Here is a 20,285-nt window from a genome sequence, read left to right as displayed (position 1 = left end):
TAGTTCCAAAGGAATGCCGAAAAAGTTTGAGGGCTTACGGCATAGATGTCGCTAGCGTCGCTGCTTAAGTGACTAAGTAAGAAACACAAGCTGAGATATGAGGTGCATAGGGAAATTCGTGTCGGTACCGTTGACCATCAGTGGTGTAGCGGTATAGCACGCGGTACGGATTACCGAGGACCTGGGTTCGATTCCCAGTGATGGTCTTATTTTTCTGTTTTTTCTGTGCATCTATATTTCAGTTTGTATTTTCAATTTCAATCTATTTTCCCAACAGGTCATTAACCCTGACTCCAGGCAAGATGAAGACGACAGAAGTAGCTGCGGCCCCAAAATTACCAGACGTGCGTGCTTGCTGTGTCAACGCTGGCGTCAACCACTTCGGATGCGTCGACAAACTGTGTGACCCCACCAAGACCTTCGAGATCGGGGTAAGGAGGTATCATGGTGTAGTTTGTGTGTCATCAACTTAAGATGAAACTTAAAGAAAACAGAAATCAAAAGGCAAAGAAATAACAGCCATTAAATAATCGAAGGGTTGCTTATTTTTTTATAAAATCTACCCATTGTGCAAAGTTGCCGATCTGAGATATAAAAGAATGAAAACTTTCAGTTTCAGAGTAATATCTATCGCAAAATAAAAATAAAACTCTAAGCTTCCCAATAAGTACTTTTTAACCGACCTCAAAAAAGGAGGAGGTTCTACGTTCCAATGTTTTTATTTTTACAATCTTTTATTTAGTTTCACCACTTTCACCGGTTCCGTTGTCTGTCTTTCTGTCTGGAGTCAAATCTTGTTAAATTCAACCAACTTTCAGTAGTTGGATTGACTTGAAATTTGGTATACTTATGTAAATTGCGTGACAATACAATAATATAGTAGTGACATTCTGGTAGTCCGGCCAGGATCGTCACCGCAGGACGGAACTCTTCAACGGTTATTGGCATCGACTTGAAATTTGGTATGCAAATGAAGTTTGGATGACAATACAAGTACAGTCAACAAAAGTTCAGTCAGCAAATAAAAGCTTGTATTAAAAATGAAATTGTAACCAAAAACTTATTTTATAAAGACTAGTCTGTCATTACATTTTGTTTTCTTTAAGTTTCCATCTTATACCATTATATTCATTGCGAATGTCTGTCATTTTTCATGTCATTCATGAGTATCAACGATTCAATTACATCATCATAGTTAACTTATACATAAAATATATATTGGACCAATTCTTTAGTGCAATTTGGAACGCCACATTAAAAGTTTAATTCCTCGTCACTAGAATATTTCTATAAGATTTGCAAAATCATCAACAACATCTATTCATTGAGCGCTACTCACCCCTAACATCCATCCACGCCCATCTGTGTCTAATGCACCCTCGTTGTCCCCCATCTAATCCTCAGCTGCAGGTGACAGATCTGATGATCTGCGCCCCCTGGGCCGGAGTCACCTTCGGCTGCCTCGCCAACGGGATGGACCACTCGCCGTGCTGCCGATCCCGGGGGCTCCCGGAGTCTTGTCTACCGCTATGCAGCGGAAATGTTACGAATCTGGATTTCAATCATTTCAAGTAAGTTAAAAAGACATGGTTTAAATTAGCCCTTTATAAATTATATATCCAGTGCATAAAGTAAAGGCTCAGTTTCATTGGTCGATAACTCGCACGACAACTCACTCGACATACAGCGTGCGGTGATTCCCCGCAGACTGAATTAAAAAGCGACAAGTGAAACCAGAACTCAGACGCTATGGATGCATTTTGGAAATATCCCGTACCCAACATGTGGACCCTATCAACCAATGAAAACGGTTCCCCGAACGCGGGCCCTATAGTTATGGAAATCTTCCGTCCCCCGTATGCGGACCCTATCGACCAATGAAAATGAGCCTTGATGAACACAAAATAGAAAGAAAGAAACGTGAAAATAAAATGATTTATTTTACACCATAAACATTTATTGAGCATTTTATCACGGCCAGAAGTGCGAAGAATTTTACACAATGACAACTATTTGTCTCCGTTACTCGCTGTGACAGTGTTTTAGTTGAAATAATTGTCTGGCGTTGTCTTCAAATTTCAATTCATTTGTTAATCTACCATTAATGTCTATATCTGTCATTATATCTAAATAAATATGTTCTACATAATTATACCTTTTATTTTTTATTGTTTCTTTTAAAGCAAAGCATCATTGTCATTTTTTATCAGGCAGCCTCTGGAATTACCTCTTAGCGGAGGTATATGGGAGACTGCTGTTAAGAAAACTAAAATTCAGATTACAGCATCTGCAACTTTTCCAGGTGTCTCCGCTACATTTCCTCCTACACCAACTGCTTGCTGCAAGGCTACGGAGTCCTCCCAGGCCCTCCTACTCGCCTTCACCTCACTAATATCGACACAGACTATGCTGTGGTCCACTGGGCCCCGCCCGCGGCTTTGCCGGACACCGTTCAGCACTACAACCTTCACTACAAGTCAATGCAAGTTGGAGATGACTACAGAGTGCTGGAGAAGGTCAGCTCTTCCACAAATATAATTTTTCGTAACTAATCAGTCATTGTATCATATAAATAAACGAAATTTTCACCTGCTTTAAAATCGTTAGAAGTTTAATATTTACTAAACTCATTAAAACTTTTGAAATCAAAGTGACTCTTTAGTTAAAAAATTAAGGCAATTTAAGATGTTTAATTTTAGCAAGGTTTTCATCCTACGTATTTATAATTACTATTACATTTTGCCTCAAATCAGCTGCAGCATATTGTTCCATTTCCCCAGAATAACATTTCGTGCAATTTCGGAAAACAATATCTGCGACTTTGTGATTATCTACTTATCCACATTTTTTAAATAATTTTTGTTTAACATCACACGTTATCTTACTACAAGTAAATCCTTTGATTCCAGCGTTTATTTGCTCCAACTCTCGCATTATTAATATGGAGCAAACCCACAACACTCCCTAGTCCTCGTCCAGCGAGCTATTATCCTCTACATATAATTCTAATATTACTCGAATCCAAACCAAGTTCAAATATAGGCAACGATTTGTATAGACGAAGGGATTAATTCATTATACATTCATTAGAGATCACCCTCGGCGGAACTATAAATTAGATAGGTGACAGAATTACCTTCTGTCTGCGCGTGTTTGCCGGCCTTATCGTTTAATTTATCGGTTCTGCTATATCCTTTTCACGGTAGGAGGAATTTCATACAATCCGAAGCGAAAGCGATTTATCATTTTGGAAAACGGTGAATGGCATGTGGTCAACTGTTACAGGGTACGGAGTGAATTGAAAGCGTAAGTTGTATTGGACTTGACCAATATTTAATAAGTAGCCGTTACCCGCGACTCCGTCCGCGTAGAATTCGATTTTCACTATCCCGCAGGAACTATGCAATTTTCCGCGATAAAAACTATCTTATGTCCTTCCCGGGACGCAACCTATCTGTATACCGAATTTCATCTAAATCAGTTCAGCGTTTCAGACGTGATGAAGTAACAAACAAACAGACTTACAAACTTTCGCATTTATAGTATTAATTTTAAAAAATAATGGCATTAGGTCATGCTTACCCAGTTGAACTCTTCTGCGAGCTCTGTGTCCCTATTGAGGTATAACAGGAACGCAAATCATACCCAATTGAATCGAGTGAACATTATCGTTAGGGAGGTAGAAGCATGTTTTCGGATGCTACATCACACAGTATGTATTGCTTTTCTATACCCGTCATTAATGGTGGGAATCAAGATGTTAGAACGCCTGTGCAGTAGCCAGACAAACATACACATAAAATATTTAAGTATAGCAATTATTTCATTCGGGTATTTTGAAATCTGTCCGGGTGAATCCACCCGCAAATTGTATTTTCGCATGTCGTGTGAAATAGCTATATCTTTGGTCTCTGTCTTGTGTCAATAATAGAAATGTATAAAAACAGATCGAACCTAAATAAATATTCATTGCATCTTGAGAGCTCTTTCTGATCTTCGGAAAACCACCAAACATCCTCCTCAACAGTGGTGACCCCTGACAACGCAAGAGCAACGCAAATGGAACAACCTAAGAAAATCAACGATGAACAGACGAATAATTCCGGCGGATCTCAAGAGCCACCGATGACCATTGCAGCGCAGAGTCATGCCGAGGTTCTAGGATTGTCAGTCGGACTACGCATTCCACCTATATGGCGAGACAAATTACGAGCTTGGTTTGCGCACTTCGAAGCAATTGTATCGTCACAGAAAAAAGGCGACCAGGCTATGTACGAATTAGTATTGGGGCAGTTGGAACGCCAGGATGTCGACGAGATTTACGACATGTTATTGCGGCCGCCGGAGACCAACAAGTATCAAGCCATAAAACAAAGACTACTCGAGGTATACGAAGAATCCGAGCAACAAAATGTGCAACGCGTGCTTGCCGGTATGGAACTCGGTGACCTTAAACCATCCCAACTTTTTAGAAGAATGCAAAACTTAGCTGGAAACCACCTCTCAGAAGTAACACTCCGCGGAATGTGGTTAAAACAATTACCCAGCAACGTAAGCTCCGTGTTAGCCCTCAGCGAGTCAGCAAGCATACGCGACATCACTCAAATGGCCGATAAGATGATGGAGCAGCAAGCGCAACATCAAATATCAGCTGTTTACCACAAACCACAATCAGAAACCGCATCTACTTCGCAACCAGAACTGTACGCCGTCGCTAGAACGTTCTCACCAGCACCTGCAAAACATCGCATCGTCGAAGATAAAATTGATCGGTTAACCGAAGCGATAACACAACTCGTCATCGCGCAAGCACACAACCGACGCGGCCGCTCGCCGCAACGCAACTGGCGCGGGCGCAGCAGACAATGGAATCGATCCCGTTCCCAATCAATGAAGCGCGGCCGCAGCTCACTCCGCAGTTCACCACCGTATAATGCATCATTCTGTTACTATCATCAAAGATTTGGACCAAGAGCATACAATTGTGAGGAGCCATGCACCTTTCACCAAAAACCACACACGCCGCCCACGGGAAACTAAAACCAGCGCTGGACGCGACGGAACCCAGCGCCACAGAAAACGCAAACCGTCTATTTGTCACCGATAAAATCTCTAAGCTAACATTTCTCATCGACACCGGCGCAAATATATCAGTCATCCCAAAATCAAGATATATGCAAGCAAAACCATCAACATTTCAACTATACGCAGCGAATAATACAATTATACCTACATACGGCGAAAAAACTATGAAACTCGACCTCAATTTACGAAGATCGTATTCTTGGAGATTTGTTATCGCCGCAGTAAGCAAACCAATCATGGGCGCCGATTTTCTGAACTACCACAAAATCCTAGTAGATGTCGCCGGACGAAAACTTATAGATAAACAAACGAACATGGCGGTAAAAACTCGAGTCTGCAATTTCTCCGACCCCACTATCAGAACAATCGATATGCAGCAGAAGTATCATCACATCCTGGCCGATTATCCTGACATAACTCGACCTTCAGCTATGAAAGAGACACCCAAACATTCGGTTGAACATTACATAGAGACGAGCGGAGCGCCACTATATTGTAAAGCACGGCCTATCCCACCGCACCGCTATGCAGCTGTTAAAAAAGAGTTCGAGTTAATGATGGAACAGGGCATTTGCCGCCCAAGTAAAAGTCCGTGGGCGAGCCCACTACATGTTGTCCATAAAAAAAACGGCGATTTAAGAGTATGCGGCGATTACAGAAGATTGAACAACGTCACAAAACCTGATCGATATCCTGTGCCAAGGCTGAAAGACTTCACCTATCAGCTAAAAAAACAAAATTTTCACTACGCTTGACTTAAACAGAGCCTATCAACAGTTACCAGTATTCGGCGAACATATCGAAAAAACGGCCATCATCACACCATTCGGCCTATTCGAATTCCCAAGAATGTGCCCAGGTTTAAGAAATGCAGGTCAGACTTTCCAGCGCTTTATCCATCAAGTATTGCAAGGACTCGACTTCTGCTACCCTTTCATCGATGATCTCATAATAGGCTCGCAGGACGAAGAAACCCATGTTACCCACCTCCGTACGGTACTACAGAGATTAAACGACTATGGAGTCACAATTAATCCCTCAAAATGCGTATTAGGCGCGAAAGAAGTAAACTTTTTGGGTTATACCGTATCAGAACATGGCATCAAACCACCTGCAGAAAAGGTATCAGCTATTAATTCCTTCACCCTGCCTGAAACAATCGACGAATTAAGAAGATTCCTAGGAATAATAAATTTTTACAGAGACGCCATACCACGAGCCGCATCATACAAGCACCTCTAAACGCTTATTTACATAGATGCAAGAAGAAGGATAAAACTAAAATTCCATGGACAAATGAAGCAAAAGAGGCATTTGAAAAGTGCAAAGTTAGCCTTCAAAACGCAGCCTTACTAGCTCACCCAGCACACGACGCACCGATCGCCCTTATGTGTGACGCATCCAACTCCTGCGCAGGCGCTGTACTACAACAAAATATAAAAAATAAATGGCAGCCGCTGGGATATTTTTCCAAAAAATTCACCGGTGCGCAACAAAACTACAGCGCGTTCGACAGAGAACTACTTTCCATTTACATGGCTGTAAATATTTTAGAAAAATATTCGAAGGAAGGCCATTAATTATATATACCGACCACAAACCAATAACATTTGCTATAAACAAGACGGCATCGAACAACGACACGCCTCAACGTACCCGCCAGCTATTATTCATTAGTGAATTTACAAACGACATACGTCATATTAGCGGCGCAAAGAACACTGTCGCTGACTCACTCTCTCGCGTCGAAGCGATATCGTGCCCCACCGCGATCGACTTCACTCAACTCGCAGCCGCGCAAGAAAAGGACGCCAATATGTACAAACTCTTACAACAAGACAACTTAAAATTAAAAGCAATAACGGTACCAAACACCGATTGTAAAATATATTGCGAGATCTCGACTAAAAACCTAAGACCGTATTTACCAAGCCAGTTTCGACGAATAGCTTTCGACACCATTCATAACCTAAGCCATGCAGGAGTTAGAACAACACGGAAAATAATCACGCAGAAATATTTTTGGCCAGCGATGAACAAAGATGTCGCAAATTGGACCAGAGCTTGTTTACCATGCCAGCAGTCTAAAATCCATCGGCATACAAGTAGCGACTATGAATCATTTGCACAAGCAGAGCGTTTCCAGCATTTGCATGTTGACATAGTCGGCCCACTCCCACCATCGCACCTTGGACACAGATACCTACTTACAATGATTGACAGAAGAACGCGCTGGCCGGAAGCCGTGCCACTGGAGAATATCACAGCGGAAACGGTGGCAAAACAGGTATATGAGGCATGGATAGTAAGATTTGGGTGCCCCACAACCCTTACTACTGACCAAGGACGCCAGTTTGAGAGTCAATTGTTTACATCACTCACAAAACTACTGGGAATAGAAAAGACAAGAACCAGTTCTTACCATCCCCAAAGCAACGGAATCCTTGAAAGATGGCATAGATCATTGAAAACGGCTATTACGGCTAGTCTAACTAATCAAAACACAAAGTGGCTCGACGCGTTACCTACTGTTTTATTGGGACTTCGGGCTGCTACAAGGAACGACACCGGCGTAAGCGCAGCTCAATTAACGTATGGATGTACGCTCAAACTACCTGGAGACCTTTTCGACGCAACTCGCATCGAAACGAAAAATGACTACGACTTCGTCGATAAGTTACGTCAGATAATTAGCAGCTTCAAAGCAGTACAGCGCGCACCGAAAAATACGAATACTTTTGTACACAAAGATTTGTTTACATGCAACAATGTGTTCCTACGTATAGATTCTGGGCATAAAGCACTAAAACCACCATACGAGGGTCCGTATCCCGTTCTACGCCGAGATAGAAAAGTATTTAAATTGCAGCTACCTGGACGAGAAGCAAATGTATCAATAGATCGATTGAAGCCTGCCTACGAGCTCAACGAAGAAGCTCAAATGAACCCAATGCACAGGGAGCGAAAATTTCACGCTACGGAAGAATAATTAAACCCGTAGTACGTTTCACTTGAGGGGGAGCACTGTGCAGTAGCCAGACAAACATACACATAAAATATTTAAGTATAGCAATTATTTCATTCGGGTATTTTGAAATCTGTCCGGGTGAATCCACCCGCAAATTGTGTTTTCGCATGTCGTGTGAAATAGCTATATCTTTGGTCTCTGTCTTGTGTCAATAATAGAAATGTATAAAAACAGATCGAACCTAAATAAATATTCATTGCATCTTGAGAGCTCTTTCTGATCTTCGGAAAACCACCAAACATCCTCCTCAACAACGCCACACCACTGCCATGTACTGTACACTTAATACAAAAACGGAACGTTATTAATAACAGTGACATATTTTCTATGAGCCTATCTTAGTGTAGATTTAAAGTACAAATCCTAATTTTTGTGGTATTCATCAGATCCAAAACTCTCCGTACATCCTGGAAGACCTGGAGTCGAATACTGACTACGAGATCTTCGTGGAAGCTGTGAATGAGCATGGAGTCGGGGAGGCTTCGCCTAGGCTCATCTTCAGGACTCAGAGTCAGGTATGGACCTATCAATCAGTGATGATTCTTTATTGCAGTCACATTACAGTACAATGACGTGACGACCTTCCATGGGTCATTATTATCTATTTACTTTAGTGTTTAGAATTTATCGATATCCCGAAGGAACTATGCTGTGCAATTTTTTCTCGTCATAAGATCCTAACTCGGACTTCAATAAAAGATTTGTCCAGTGCTTGTGTAGGGGTATGGCACACAGCACGGAATGCTGAGGACCTGGGTTCGATTCCCAGTGCTGGTCTCTTTTTCTGGCTTTTCTGAACATCCATGTCTCAGTTTGTATTTTCGATATTCAATTACCTTTATTTTGATTTGTACTGTGCTATGTTTTATTAATAAATATATAGATAAAAGACTTGATTTTTTTTACATACATATTGGTCTAGCCGTTCTGATATTTTGTGCTTAGCAAGACATTTACTGATTCATGTTTATTTTTATAAAGGTTTATAAATACATGTATGTCTTTAGAACCTATTCGTTTTTACTTTTATTGCATTACTTTCGTCTTCTCAGGTCCTAGAAGAAGAGGAAGAAGTTGCCGTCAACTACAACGTGTCCGCCTGCTGCGAAAGAGTGACCGTCGCCCGCGTTTGCATGCCTCTGTGCTCCTTCGACGCTAAGATGTCTGACCTAAGGACGCTTGCGCCGCTGTGTGCGCAGGAGTTCCATAAGCTGCTGCGTTGTGGAGCGGGAGGTAAGTTAAATCATTCTGCGCTACATCTTCTCTTCAAAGTCAAAGGGGTTTATTGTAGATTGTGGGTACATAGATCTAACAGTTTTTTTTTACAATATTCACTGTCACGCAGGCGTGCTGACAAAATCAACTAGTGTTGGCATATAATATTTTTTACAAGCTTGCCCTGATTGTTTATACATTTATTTATTTGTGTCAAATCTTGGAAGGTTTTGACCTATTTCTAGTGATCGCATTAATTTGAAATATTACATATTTGTGGAAATCTGGTAACAAGACAATAATCTGGTCGTGACATCCTGGTGGTCCGGCCAGGATCGTCTCCGCAGGAGGGAACTCTTCAATGGCATTGGCTTGAAATTTGTTACGGAAAATATGTAGATGACAATTCAATTATAGTCAGCAAAATATATAGTCAGCAAGAAAAACATAACTTAGTCAACTGATGATCATTGTGCAGGTCGCAATCACGAGGCGTGCTGCGAGCGGCGCGGCGTGCCCGCCAACTGCCGCGGCGTGTGCGCGGGCGCATACACGGGCGGCGTCAACACCTGCGTACCGTACATCGGGAACATTGTGCAATGCTTTGAAGAAGGTATGGTATAATGTAGAGAAAAAAAGAACAATAGCTAATAAAGAAACTGAAAAGTTCAAAACAATTATGCGGAAAAATTCAACCATTTTAATTTTCTTTACCTTTAAACGAAATTAAACTCCTTCGTTGTTACAACACGATTCCCACCGAATTGCTTAATGAAAATATTCACTTTGCGCCACTATCTTACACCATACGCATTTATAGATCAACGCACAGCCCAAACCGCTGGGTCTAGAAACTTGAAATTTGGAATTTATGTTCCTTAATAGGTGTAGACGCGCACTAAGAAAGGATTTTTCGAAATTCCCACGGGATAGGGAATAAATGGGATTTGTATTTTCACTTTTAATTAATGACTCTATTTCCGTAACTATAATCCTATATCGTGTATGAAGTCGCGGGCAAAAGAAACGCGTAGTATGTACTTTAACGTTTTCTAAAATTCCAACCCTGAATCAGCGAAGCAAAGTTGGTAAGAATCATAAATAATTACGAATGTGTCGATTTTTGTATTACAAAATTTTGCACCATCTGTCTAAAAGAAAATCGGTCTGTATTTGTATTTCCATATAATCCTCCGAAAAATTAATTAAAACACGAAAAAAGGATCGCAGAAAGTAAAAGTATGTTACTCCAAATTTAACGCGAACGAAACCGCGGGCAAAAGCTAGTTAATTATATATTTTCAACCCTTGATACCTAATGTCATAATATTATAACTATTAAGATCCAAGTAGACGAAGCCACTGTTGGCCGCCAGTTTCACTGACATCCAGCGCTGGCTTGTAGTTGGTCTCGTATCCACTCACATGCTTTGAATTTTAAATTGTACTCTATTCATTAACTAAATAAGAGCGTTGACAGGCAACTAGAATTGCCAAAAGCATATGAGTCAGTATAAACGTTCTTCAAGACAAGCTTAGCGCTGCCTGCATGCACTGGCGGGAATAGTGTCGGCTTATTTTTCAACCCAGTAACCTCCGCCCGCGTGCCCCGAGAATAATCCAGGTAAAAGGCAATAAATGAATCCAGTTGGCGTCATCTAAACAACACGGGCCAGGCCAGCGCTAGCTTGACTGGCGTTACTAACTTTGCCTAAACCTTACCTTACTTCTTTTTCTCCTACTGATAAATGTAACGCGACATCTTAATAACCTTGCCAGGCACCGGTCTCCTCCCGGGCCCGCCGCGCGAGGTCCACGCCATCGTGTCTTCGGAAGACAAGCAGAGCTGGACGGGCTTCATCGACTGGTCCGCCCCCCAGGATGGCAGCAACGCCACCTCCTACACGGTGCACTGGCAGCGTGTCGGGAACAACTCGCAGCCGTATTATTATAACACGCTGCAGTTGGATAATGTGAGTAGTCAGAGTTTTAAAAAAGGAAAGAAAGAAAGAATCAGTGGCGTAACTACCGGAGGGCTAGACGGAGCAGTGACCCGGGGCCCCCAAGCTCAGGGGCCCCTCGGACTCTGACTTAGGTACAAACTATAACTTGAACTACGAGTAGTAAAAATTTCTCCCACATTCGGAATATTTGGAATACGGAATAAACGATTTTAAATAGTTTAGATGGGGTGGGGCCCTAGTTTAGGTAGTTTTTGACCCAGGGCCTTTGACTGGAAAGAACAACAATTATTTGTGACATTTAAGGTTTAAAAAAAAGAGCAAAACCCACAAAAAAAAGAAGACACAATTCGACACGTATTAATGTAATATTTTCAAAATAGCACTGTTTTTGTATAATGTTAGTTTATACCAGCTTTAACGTTAGCCTATTCTATGTATGTTTGTTTGTACTGAAATTTTGTGCGACCCTCTTATAGAGGCATCACGGCCCCCCAGGGGGTCGCGAGCCACACTGTGAAAAACTCTGCTGGAAAGGATTAAAAAAATAAAAATCAAAGCGCTTATTCTGTAAGTTGGCCGCAACGATCTCTTTGACATGTCACTTTTTTATACCACCAGCGCTCACTGAAAGAGCATCATTGTCAAGAAGAATACCCCCGAGAAACTCGGCAGAAACTTTTTACCCGACTGCAAAGAAGGAGGGTTATTTTAAACACAATTTAGATTACAATTCTCTTGACTATTAAAACTAAAAAAACATGTGGGTGAACCACTAAATTTGTCAGGGATGTAGGGGATCCCTACTCAACTTATTATTATTAAACCCATCGTCCCCAGCAACTGAACACGACTGAGACCATGGCCCATATCGAGGGTCTAGAGATGAACGGGACGTACCACGTGTTCGTGGTGGCCGTGAACGAGCACGGCACTTCGCTCCCCAGCAGCATGCTGCTCATAAACATCACCAGCGAGAACCGTGAGTAATAAAATGACTTGTGGTAATATAACGGACTAAAGTTAAAGAAAGTTCAATTTAACGGAAGTTAACAAGAGCGTTAACAATTTTTTGATTTAACTTGAAAGTAAATCCATTAAGCATTTTGTTAACTTCGTTAAACGATTATCGGATTAGCAAAATAATTTCCACCTTATATCCTTATTACTATTACTTACCCCTCTGTTGTATGACATGAGAGCTTGTAGAAACACTACAGCCGCGCCACCTGACGCCAGAATATGAAAATATATTTCGCGCAGCCGCACAAGAGATCTGCCATACCTACTTTTGTCTTCTGTTTGAATTCAACCGTCAATACTCGACATATTGTAAATAAAATATTTTCTCTCGCAAATTTCGTTTCGACCTTCTAAACTGGTGACGCCCTAGATTGGAAAAAAGACGCAGCCTTTCTTGGAAGTAAAATCAAGGTCCGAACACAAATCGTGAGTCAAATAAAACGTTTCAAAAATGTCGACAAACAAAGACGAATTTTCCAACGCAATGTCAGATGTCGAACATGAAAAAAATGACGACAATTTTTCCATTCGCAACGAAACATTTCGTGTTGGAGTAAAAATACCACCATTTTGGCCGCAAGAACCAGCCGTTTGGTTTGCCCAGATAGAAGGCCAGTTTGCGTTGTCCAACATAACGTCCGACGGCACGAAATTTTTCTACGTACTTTCACATTTGGAACATCAATACGCAGCGGAAATTAAAGATATTATTGTTAACCCACCCGCAACCAATAAGTACGAAAAACTGAAGAGTGAACTTATAAAACGGCTGACAAATTCAAGAGAGAAGGAGTTGCAAAAGCTTTTAATGCATGAGCAGCTAGGCGATCGAAACCCTCGCAATTCTTGAGACACCTTCAACATATTGCCGGTCCCAACGTTCCTGAGGACATCTTGAAGGCTATTTGGACCAGTCGCTTGCCGCTAAGTATCCAAGTGCTTACTACTTCGCAACCGCACTCATCATTGAACGAACTTGCCGAAGCAGCAGACAGAGTTTGGGATGTTTCTCCTGGATTAGCCGGTATGCAACAGATAGCAAGTACCTCAGCAACATCGCCAATGGATCTGATGGCTAACCAGATTGCCGAGCTTACCAGACAAGTGCACGCTTTATCGACTCAGATGCAAACAAGATCTCGCTCTAAGTCAAGACGCAGAGACACGCAGCAATATCGTAGTCGCAGCAAGAGCCAACGTCAAGGTCGCAATCACAGCCGCTCGCAGTCAAGCTACCGCAAGTATCCAGTATGTTGGTACCATTCCAAATTCCAATCGCTAGCAACGAAATGCGTGAAGCCGTGCGACTTTGTTTCGGGAAACGCACCGGGCAATCGTTAATGGCGACCAGCGATTGTCACAGTCCCGGTCGCTTATTCGTCACAGATCGACGTTCAAAAGTGCAATTCCTCGTTGACACAGGAAGCGATCTTTGTGTTTTCCCACGATCTGAACTTCGCGAATACCGACCTAAAACTGCATACCAACTCTTCGCTGCAAATGGATCTACAATCAGCACATATGGTTATACACAACTCAACCTGGATCTTGGTCTCCGAAGAGAATTTAGATGGCAATTCGTCGTGGCTGACGTCACTAAGGCAATTATTGGCGTCGACTTCCTATCTTTCTACAATTTAGTTGTCGACTGCCGAAACAAATGCCTGCTAGACAATACAACGGCACTTTCAATAACAGCCATTTCTAATACCGCGGCGGACACTATATCTTCTGTCAAGACACTCTATGGAAATTCAAAATACAATGACATCCTTCGAGATTATCCTGAAATAACTCGTCCTCCTGGCGTTCATCGGGAAATAAAGCACAATACGGTACACTTCATCACTACTACTGATGGCCCACCGATTCACTGCCCACCCAGAAGACTAGCGCCGGACAAACTCAAAATAGCCAAGGAAGAATTTGAGTCTATGATCAAGAGTGGAACAGCAAGACCTTCGTTAAGCCCCTGGTCATCGCCACTCCATCTGGTTCCAAAGAAAGACAAGAGCTGGAGACCCTGTGGAGACTACCGACAACTGAATGCTCGAACCATTCCAGACCGGTATCCCATACGTCACATACACGACTTTGCACATAACCTGGCTGACAGCAAAATTTTTTCCACCATCGACCTCGTTAAAGCGTATAACCAAATTCCAGTTAACGCTACAGACATCGAAAAAACGGCTATTACTACTCCATTTGGGTTATATGAATTTCCTTATATGACATTTGGTCTCAGAAATGCAGCCCAAACCTTCCAACGTTTTGTCGATGAAGTCACAAGAGGCCTAGATTTCGTATTTACATATTTGGACGATTTTCTGATATTTTCTAAAGACGAAAAAACACATGAAGATCATTTAAGGCAACTGTTTACTAAGCTAAAAGAATACGGTATCGTCATAAATCCTTCTAAATGCACATTCGGAGTAACCGAAGTAAAATTTCTCGGATATCACATCACTGCTGAAGGTACGAAACCATTAGAGAGCAAAATTGAAGCTATAAAATCATTCCCAGCACCCAAGACTGTCAAAGAACTGAGACGATTCTTAGGAATGATCAACTTTTACCGTCGTTTTATTCCTCGAGCAGCTGAAATTCAAAGTCCTTTGAATAGACTATTGACTGGTTCTGTAAAAGGATCACATCCAATTAACTTGAAGGACGACACTTTGAACGCTTTCTTAGAGTGCAAATCAAGTCTATGTGAGGCAGCTCTCCTAGCACATCCTGACTGCAATGCAAATCTCGCTCTTGTCACGGACGCCTCGGATACAGCATTAGGCGCTGTACTGCAACAGAGAAAAGGAGACGCATGGCAGCCTCTGGCATTTTACTCTAAGAAACTCAGTCCAGCACAGCAGAAGTATTCACCCTATGATCGTGAATTGCTCGCAATATATAACGCCATTAAATATTTCCAACATTGGCTGGAAGCGCGAGTATTCACTGTCTTCACTGATCATAAACCATTATGTTTCGCTTTTACATCAAACAAATCAAACTGCTCACCAAGACAATTTCGCCATCTTGATCTGATTTCACAATTTACCACTGACATTAGACACATCTCTGGTAAAAACAATGTCGTCGCAGATACTTTATCCAGAATAGAAGAACTTGAAAAACCTGTCGACCTGCTGAATCACAAATTGATGACGAAGAGTTGAAACAAATTTTGAGCGGTGACACAACCTACAGCATCACACTGAAGAAAATGATGATACCTGGTTCCCTCACTCAGCTATATTGCGACAACAGTACGTCAACTCTTAGACCATACGTAACGCCAAAATTTAGAAAACAAGTATTCAATACCCTGCACTCGCTCAGCCATCCAGGAATTAGAGCATCTGTAAGGCTAGTTTCTGAGCGTTTTATCTGGCCGAATATGAACAAAGATTGTCGTACATGGGCTCGAGCGTGTTCAGCATGTCAGCGGTCGAAAATAACAAGACACGTGCAAGCACCTTTAGGGACTTACAACTTACCCAAAGTGAGATTCACACACGTGCATATCGACATAGTCGGTCCGATGCCGCCATCTCAAGGTTATCGTTACTGCCTTACAGCCATTGACCGATTTACACGCTGGCCTGAAGCTATCCCAATGATGGACATTACAGCTGAAACAGTAGCAAAATCTCTACTTACCGTTTGGATATCTAGATTTGGCTGTCCTGAAGTCATAGTAACAGACCGTGGAGCTCAATTCGAATCAGCACTCTTCAACCACTTATCAAAGACAGCAGGTTTTCAACATCGACGCACTACGGCATATCATCCTGCCTGTAATGGACTCATTGAAAGATTCCACAGGCAATTGAAAGCCGCTATCGTCTGCCACGCGCAAAGCAACTGGACAGAAGCCTTACCACTAGTCCTACTTGGTATAAGAAGCGCGTTCAAAGAAGATCTACAAGCATCATCTGCTGAACTGGTATACGGAGAGACTCTGAGATTGCCTGGGGAATTCTTTCAACCCAGCACAGAAACTACATCAGACATTACCGATTTCACCGCACGATTGCGTAACATTACCCAGCAACTTCAACCTGTACCTACTTCGAGACATGGACAGAAGAAGATATTTGTATTTAAGGATTTAGCATCCGCTACTCATGTTTTCTTACGAGAAGACGCTCTACGTGGCGCGCTAACGCCTGCATATACGGGACCACACGCAGTTCTAGAACGAGGTGAAAAGATTTTTAAGATCAGAGTAAAAGGCAAGACAGTTACAGTATCTATAGACAGATTAAAACCAGCATATATGCTCGAAACAGATACTTCCTCAGATGTCATAAAGCTCGTACATAAACAAACAGCACAAACAGAGCCGAACAAAGATATAGAGAAGCAAGTAAAGCTTACTAGATCGGGCAGACAAGTTAAATTTCCTCAATATTATCGCCCGTAGCCGGTCTCTGGGGGGAGAGATGTAGAAACACTACAGCCGCGCCACCTGACGCCAGAATATGAAAATATATTTCGCGCAGCCGCACAAGAGATCTGCCATACCTACTTTTGTCTTCTGTTTGAATTCAACCGTCAATACTCGACATATTGTAAATAAAATATTTTCTCTCGCAAATTTCGTTTCGACCTTTTAAAAGCTTACTAGGGTTTGCAATATTTTTCACTTCAAAAATTATTGTATTTTTATTTATACGGGATATTTTGTAAAATTGTATTTGATTCAGCAATGTTTCCTTGTACAGCTGAAAGAATATATATTAAAAGAACATGGTTTACGGTGCAAAAGTTTGAATCTCCTAGTAAGTATAAAATACCTGTGTCAGGAGACCCCCCCCCCCTCGCTCTTCCGTAACAAATAAGTTTTGAACAACAATAAACTAACTTTACTACGTTGTACACAGCTGAGCAGTCACTTTCCGGCATTCCGTCGCCGCCGCACTCGTTGTCCGTCTCGTCACACTCCGCCACATGGCTCACCCTGACGTGGCAGCCGCCGCAGTTCTCCCACCCTGACGAGAAGATCTCGTACACGTAAGTACAGTTTTCTTATTATTCTTATTCCCCTAACACCTCCAACCCTCTGCTCCCCTTAACAAGTTCCTGGGAGTTGAGGACGTGCAGCCGGGTTTTTTAACCAGTAAGAGTCAGTCAGGGTTCTCCCTTTCCAGCTGTCCATGATGGAATTTCCTGACTGCATGTCGGCATCTCCTATAAAGCACCTCATATAAAATTTAAAGGCTAAAATTAGCTAGTCTATTTGACTCTTAAGGCGACTCAAACCAAAAGCAAGTCACCGACGTAACGCGAAGATTATGTAAGTTGAAGAGGCAATGGGCGGGCCATATCACTCAAAGAACAGATAGCTGTTGTGAGAGAAAAGTGAGTGGTGGGCGACCACGAACCGGACGACGAAGGGTTGGCAGGCCTCCCACTAGGTGGATAGACGACAACGCCAAAGTACCTAGCGGGAAACCAGTTGATGCAAGTGGCGAGTTGTCGTTCGTTGTGACATTCTAAGGAGGAGTCCTTTGTTCAACACTAGACATCTTTCGGCTGATTATGTATTGTAAAAAATATGTATGACATACCAAATAATATGCAAGGATGACCGCAAAAATGGTGGTACTGTCATTCGTTCGGTCATTGATTTTGAAATGAGACAAACTGTATCTTCGTGGCAATCCCTGCAGGGATAAGTCCGCCTTTGTACTTAACACTTTACTTTTATTTATGTAACCTTTTTGTTTTTCCTTTTTGTACAATAAAGAGTATAAACAAACAAACAAACAAACAATCGCGCTTTCATGTTTACACGAACTTTGTCGCGCTTCATCTGTGTCTTTTTTGTCTCATTGACAAAAGAAAAAAATAAGAATCCAATAATTTGTGGTCTAACCGGCGGACTAAATGGAATGTTCTTTTTTTTGCCCAAAAATCTACCCAATGAGGGCTTAATGACAGGCGAATATCGCTAGATGGCGTTAGTATCGTGAGGTTTATTTGACATCACGGTCTTGCTTGCAATGAGGGCTATCGCGTATGAATTCGCCACTAGAGGCGCTAGTGTAGCATGAGGTCTTCGAAATGTCAAATCTCATAGTTTTTGGGTGAGCTACTAGGTTTATTTATAATTAGAATTTTTTTGTGAATATTTTACATTACCTACCTGAAATTAATTATGGCAATTATGCGTTACGGGGCAATGAATGCCAGTGTTGTTTTGAGACAGTTATGTCTTTCGGAAACTTTTGTCCTCCTTTTTTCCATACAGAACGGGACTACGCAACACTATGGTGGCTGGATATTTTTATGGTACGGTTTTAAGGTATTTTAAATATGATTTTAATCTAAACTTTGTTTTAACGCCCTTAATAACAGACTCTGAAAGCCATACTTAAAAACCTCACGCTACAGTGCGCCATCTAGTGAGACAAAAAACGATAGCCCTCATTGGCTCATTTAGTTATTAGCCAATTGAAAGCAAGATCTAGCGATATTTTGCCTATATTTTAGCCCTCATTCTGATTAAATGTTTAATGTTTAGCAAGCCATTACCAGTCCAAATTCTGGAACTAGTTCAGATTCCCCGCAAATTCACTACTTAACTGCAAACTAGACTTCCTCGAATAGATCAAAGCCGAATAATTAATGTTCATACCAAAGGCAATGAAACAGGTCGTCGATTCGGCATTAGAAACCGTTTGAAAGGCAAATGCATAATGCAAGAGCAATATGCGGTATTGTGAAGTCCCATATGCTATTGAGTTGAATCTACATACGATATTGGTAATATTATACAACTCATGCACCAGGCGCCAACGTTATGCGAAACTTTGTCTGCAGAGAATTCCTTTACCGCTTTTCCGTGGGAAAATTTTAATTTTTCGGGATAGAAACTATCCTATGTCTTTCGCGGGGTATATATTTTTTACCTAAATCCGTTCAGCAGTTTAAGCGTGAAAAAAAATGGGACTATTGACATTAATAATTCACCTAGTCCCAATCCCAAACGAAGCAAATCTTGTGTTAGGTATGTATGGGTATTAGGTACCAGGCAATGGGCAAACTAGATGTATTTATATGTAAATAAATACGTACTTAAATATATATATATTGTATACATCTAAGACTCGAGCACAAACATTCGAATTTTCACGAAAATAGGTATCTGCCCCGACCGGGGATCGAACCTGTGACCTCAAGCTTTGTAGTCAGCCTCTACCACTAGACTAACTACCTATCCGGTCGACTTAATATTTAAACTAAACTTAAACTATAAAGTAAAGTCGCCGTTAAGATTTTCTGCCATCGGCATCAGTGGCGTGGCATCAGATATTTTCGTGGTAAAGCCAAAGCAAAGATCGCTTACATCTTTCATAAATTCTGTACATACCTATGTCTTGTCGTTCTATTTTGAAATATTGGGAAGCCGGTAGGAATAGGGTTCTATGGATGCTTCGCCACTGATAGGCATCGACCCTATAAGGACGTCTGGTAGCCTTTTTAAAAACTCGATTTAAGGCTTAAACTAACAGTTCTTGTAACCTAGATTAAAAAGCCTGCAAGTGGACGTAAGACACTGGCCGCATTACCTCTCTGAACTGCTATCCCTCCCTAGTCTTTGTGAGAGGTAAGTAGTGAGGTCGTCTGATTTATAAGGAGAAATTACAGTAAAATAGTACCATTTCAACCGCTCTAAATAGAGTATTTCTTGCGCATAACTAATAGACCATTTGCATTCCACACACGTCTTTCCCACTCTTGATCACTTTCGCTGGCTTTTGATAAGTGACTGGATTTAACACCTCTTGATAGTATCTACCTACGCGGGTATTATTATATTGCTTGTACAATATCAGTATTCCTTTACATAAAGGACAGTAGTAACGAATCCACGCCTTCGCCTCTAAGCTGTAGCAGCAGGACTTCTGCTAGAATTCGTCCCCTCCCCCTAAAACCTCGCCTCCGTAAAAATGTCGTGG

At 41.7% G+C, this 20,285-nt stretch overlaps 1 protein-coding gene across 1 annotated transcript in view; it reads left to right on the top strand.

The window, feature by feature from the left end:
• The window catches only part of LOC141441130 (Ig-like and fibronectin type-III domain-containing protein 2), a 40,328-nt gene that overhangs the window by 5,276 nt on the left and 14,767 nt on the right, over positions 1-20,285 (top strand). Inside the window, 9 exon segments of the mRNA XM_074105817.1 lie at positions 278-431; positions 1,405-1,571; positions 2,303-2,516; positions 8,500-8,628; positions 9,166-9,346; positions 9,807-9,941; positions 11,108-11,301; positions 12,130-12,271; positions 17,205-17,334. Coding sequence (XP_073961918.1) covers positions 278-431; positions 1,405-1,571; positions 2,303-2,516; positions 8,500-8,628; positions 9,166-9,346; positions 9,807-9,941; positions 11,108-11,301; positions 12,130-12,271; positions 17,205-17,334 — 1,446 coding nt within the window.

This window comes from Choristoneura fumiferana, chromosome 23 (assembly GCF_025370935.1).
Source record: "Choristoneura fumiferana chromosome 23, NRCan_CFum_1, whole genome shotgun sequence".
In the NCBI taxonomy this organism is placed as follows: Eukaryota; Metazoa; Arthropoda; class Insecta; order Lepidoptera; family Tortricidae; genus Choristoneura; species Choristoneura fumiferana.
This window is presented reverse-complemented; position numbering and strand designations above follow the sequence as displayed.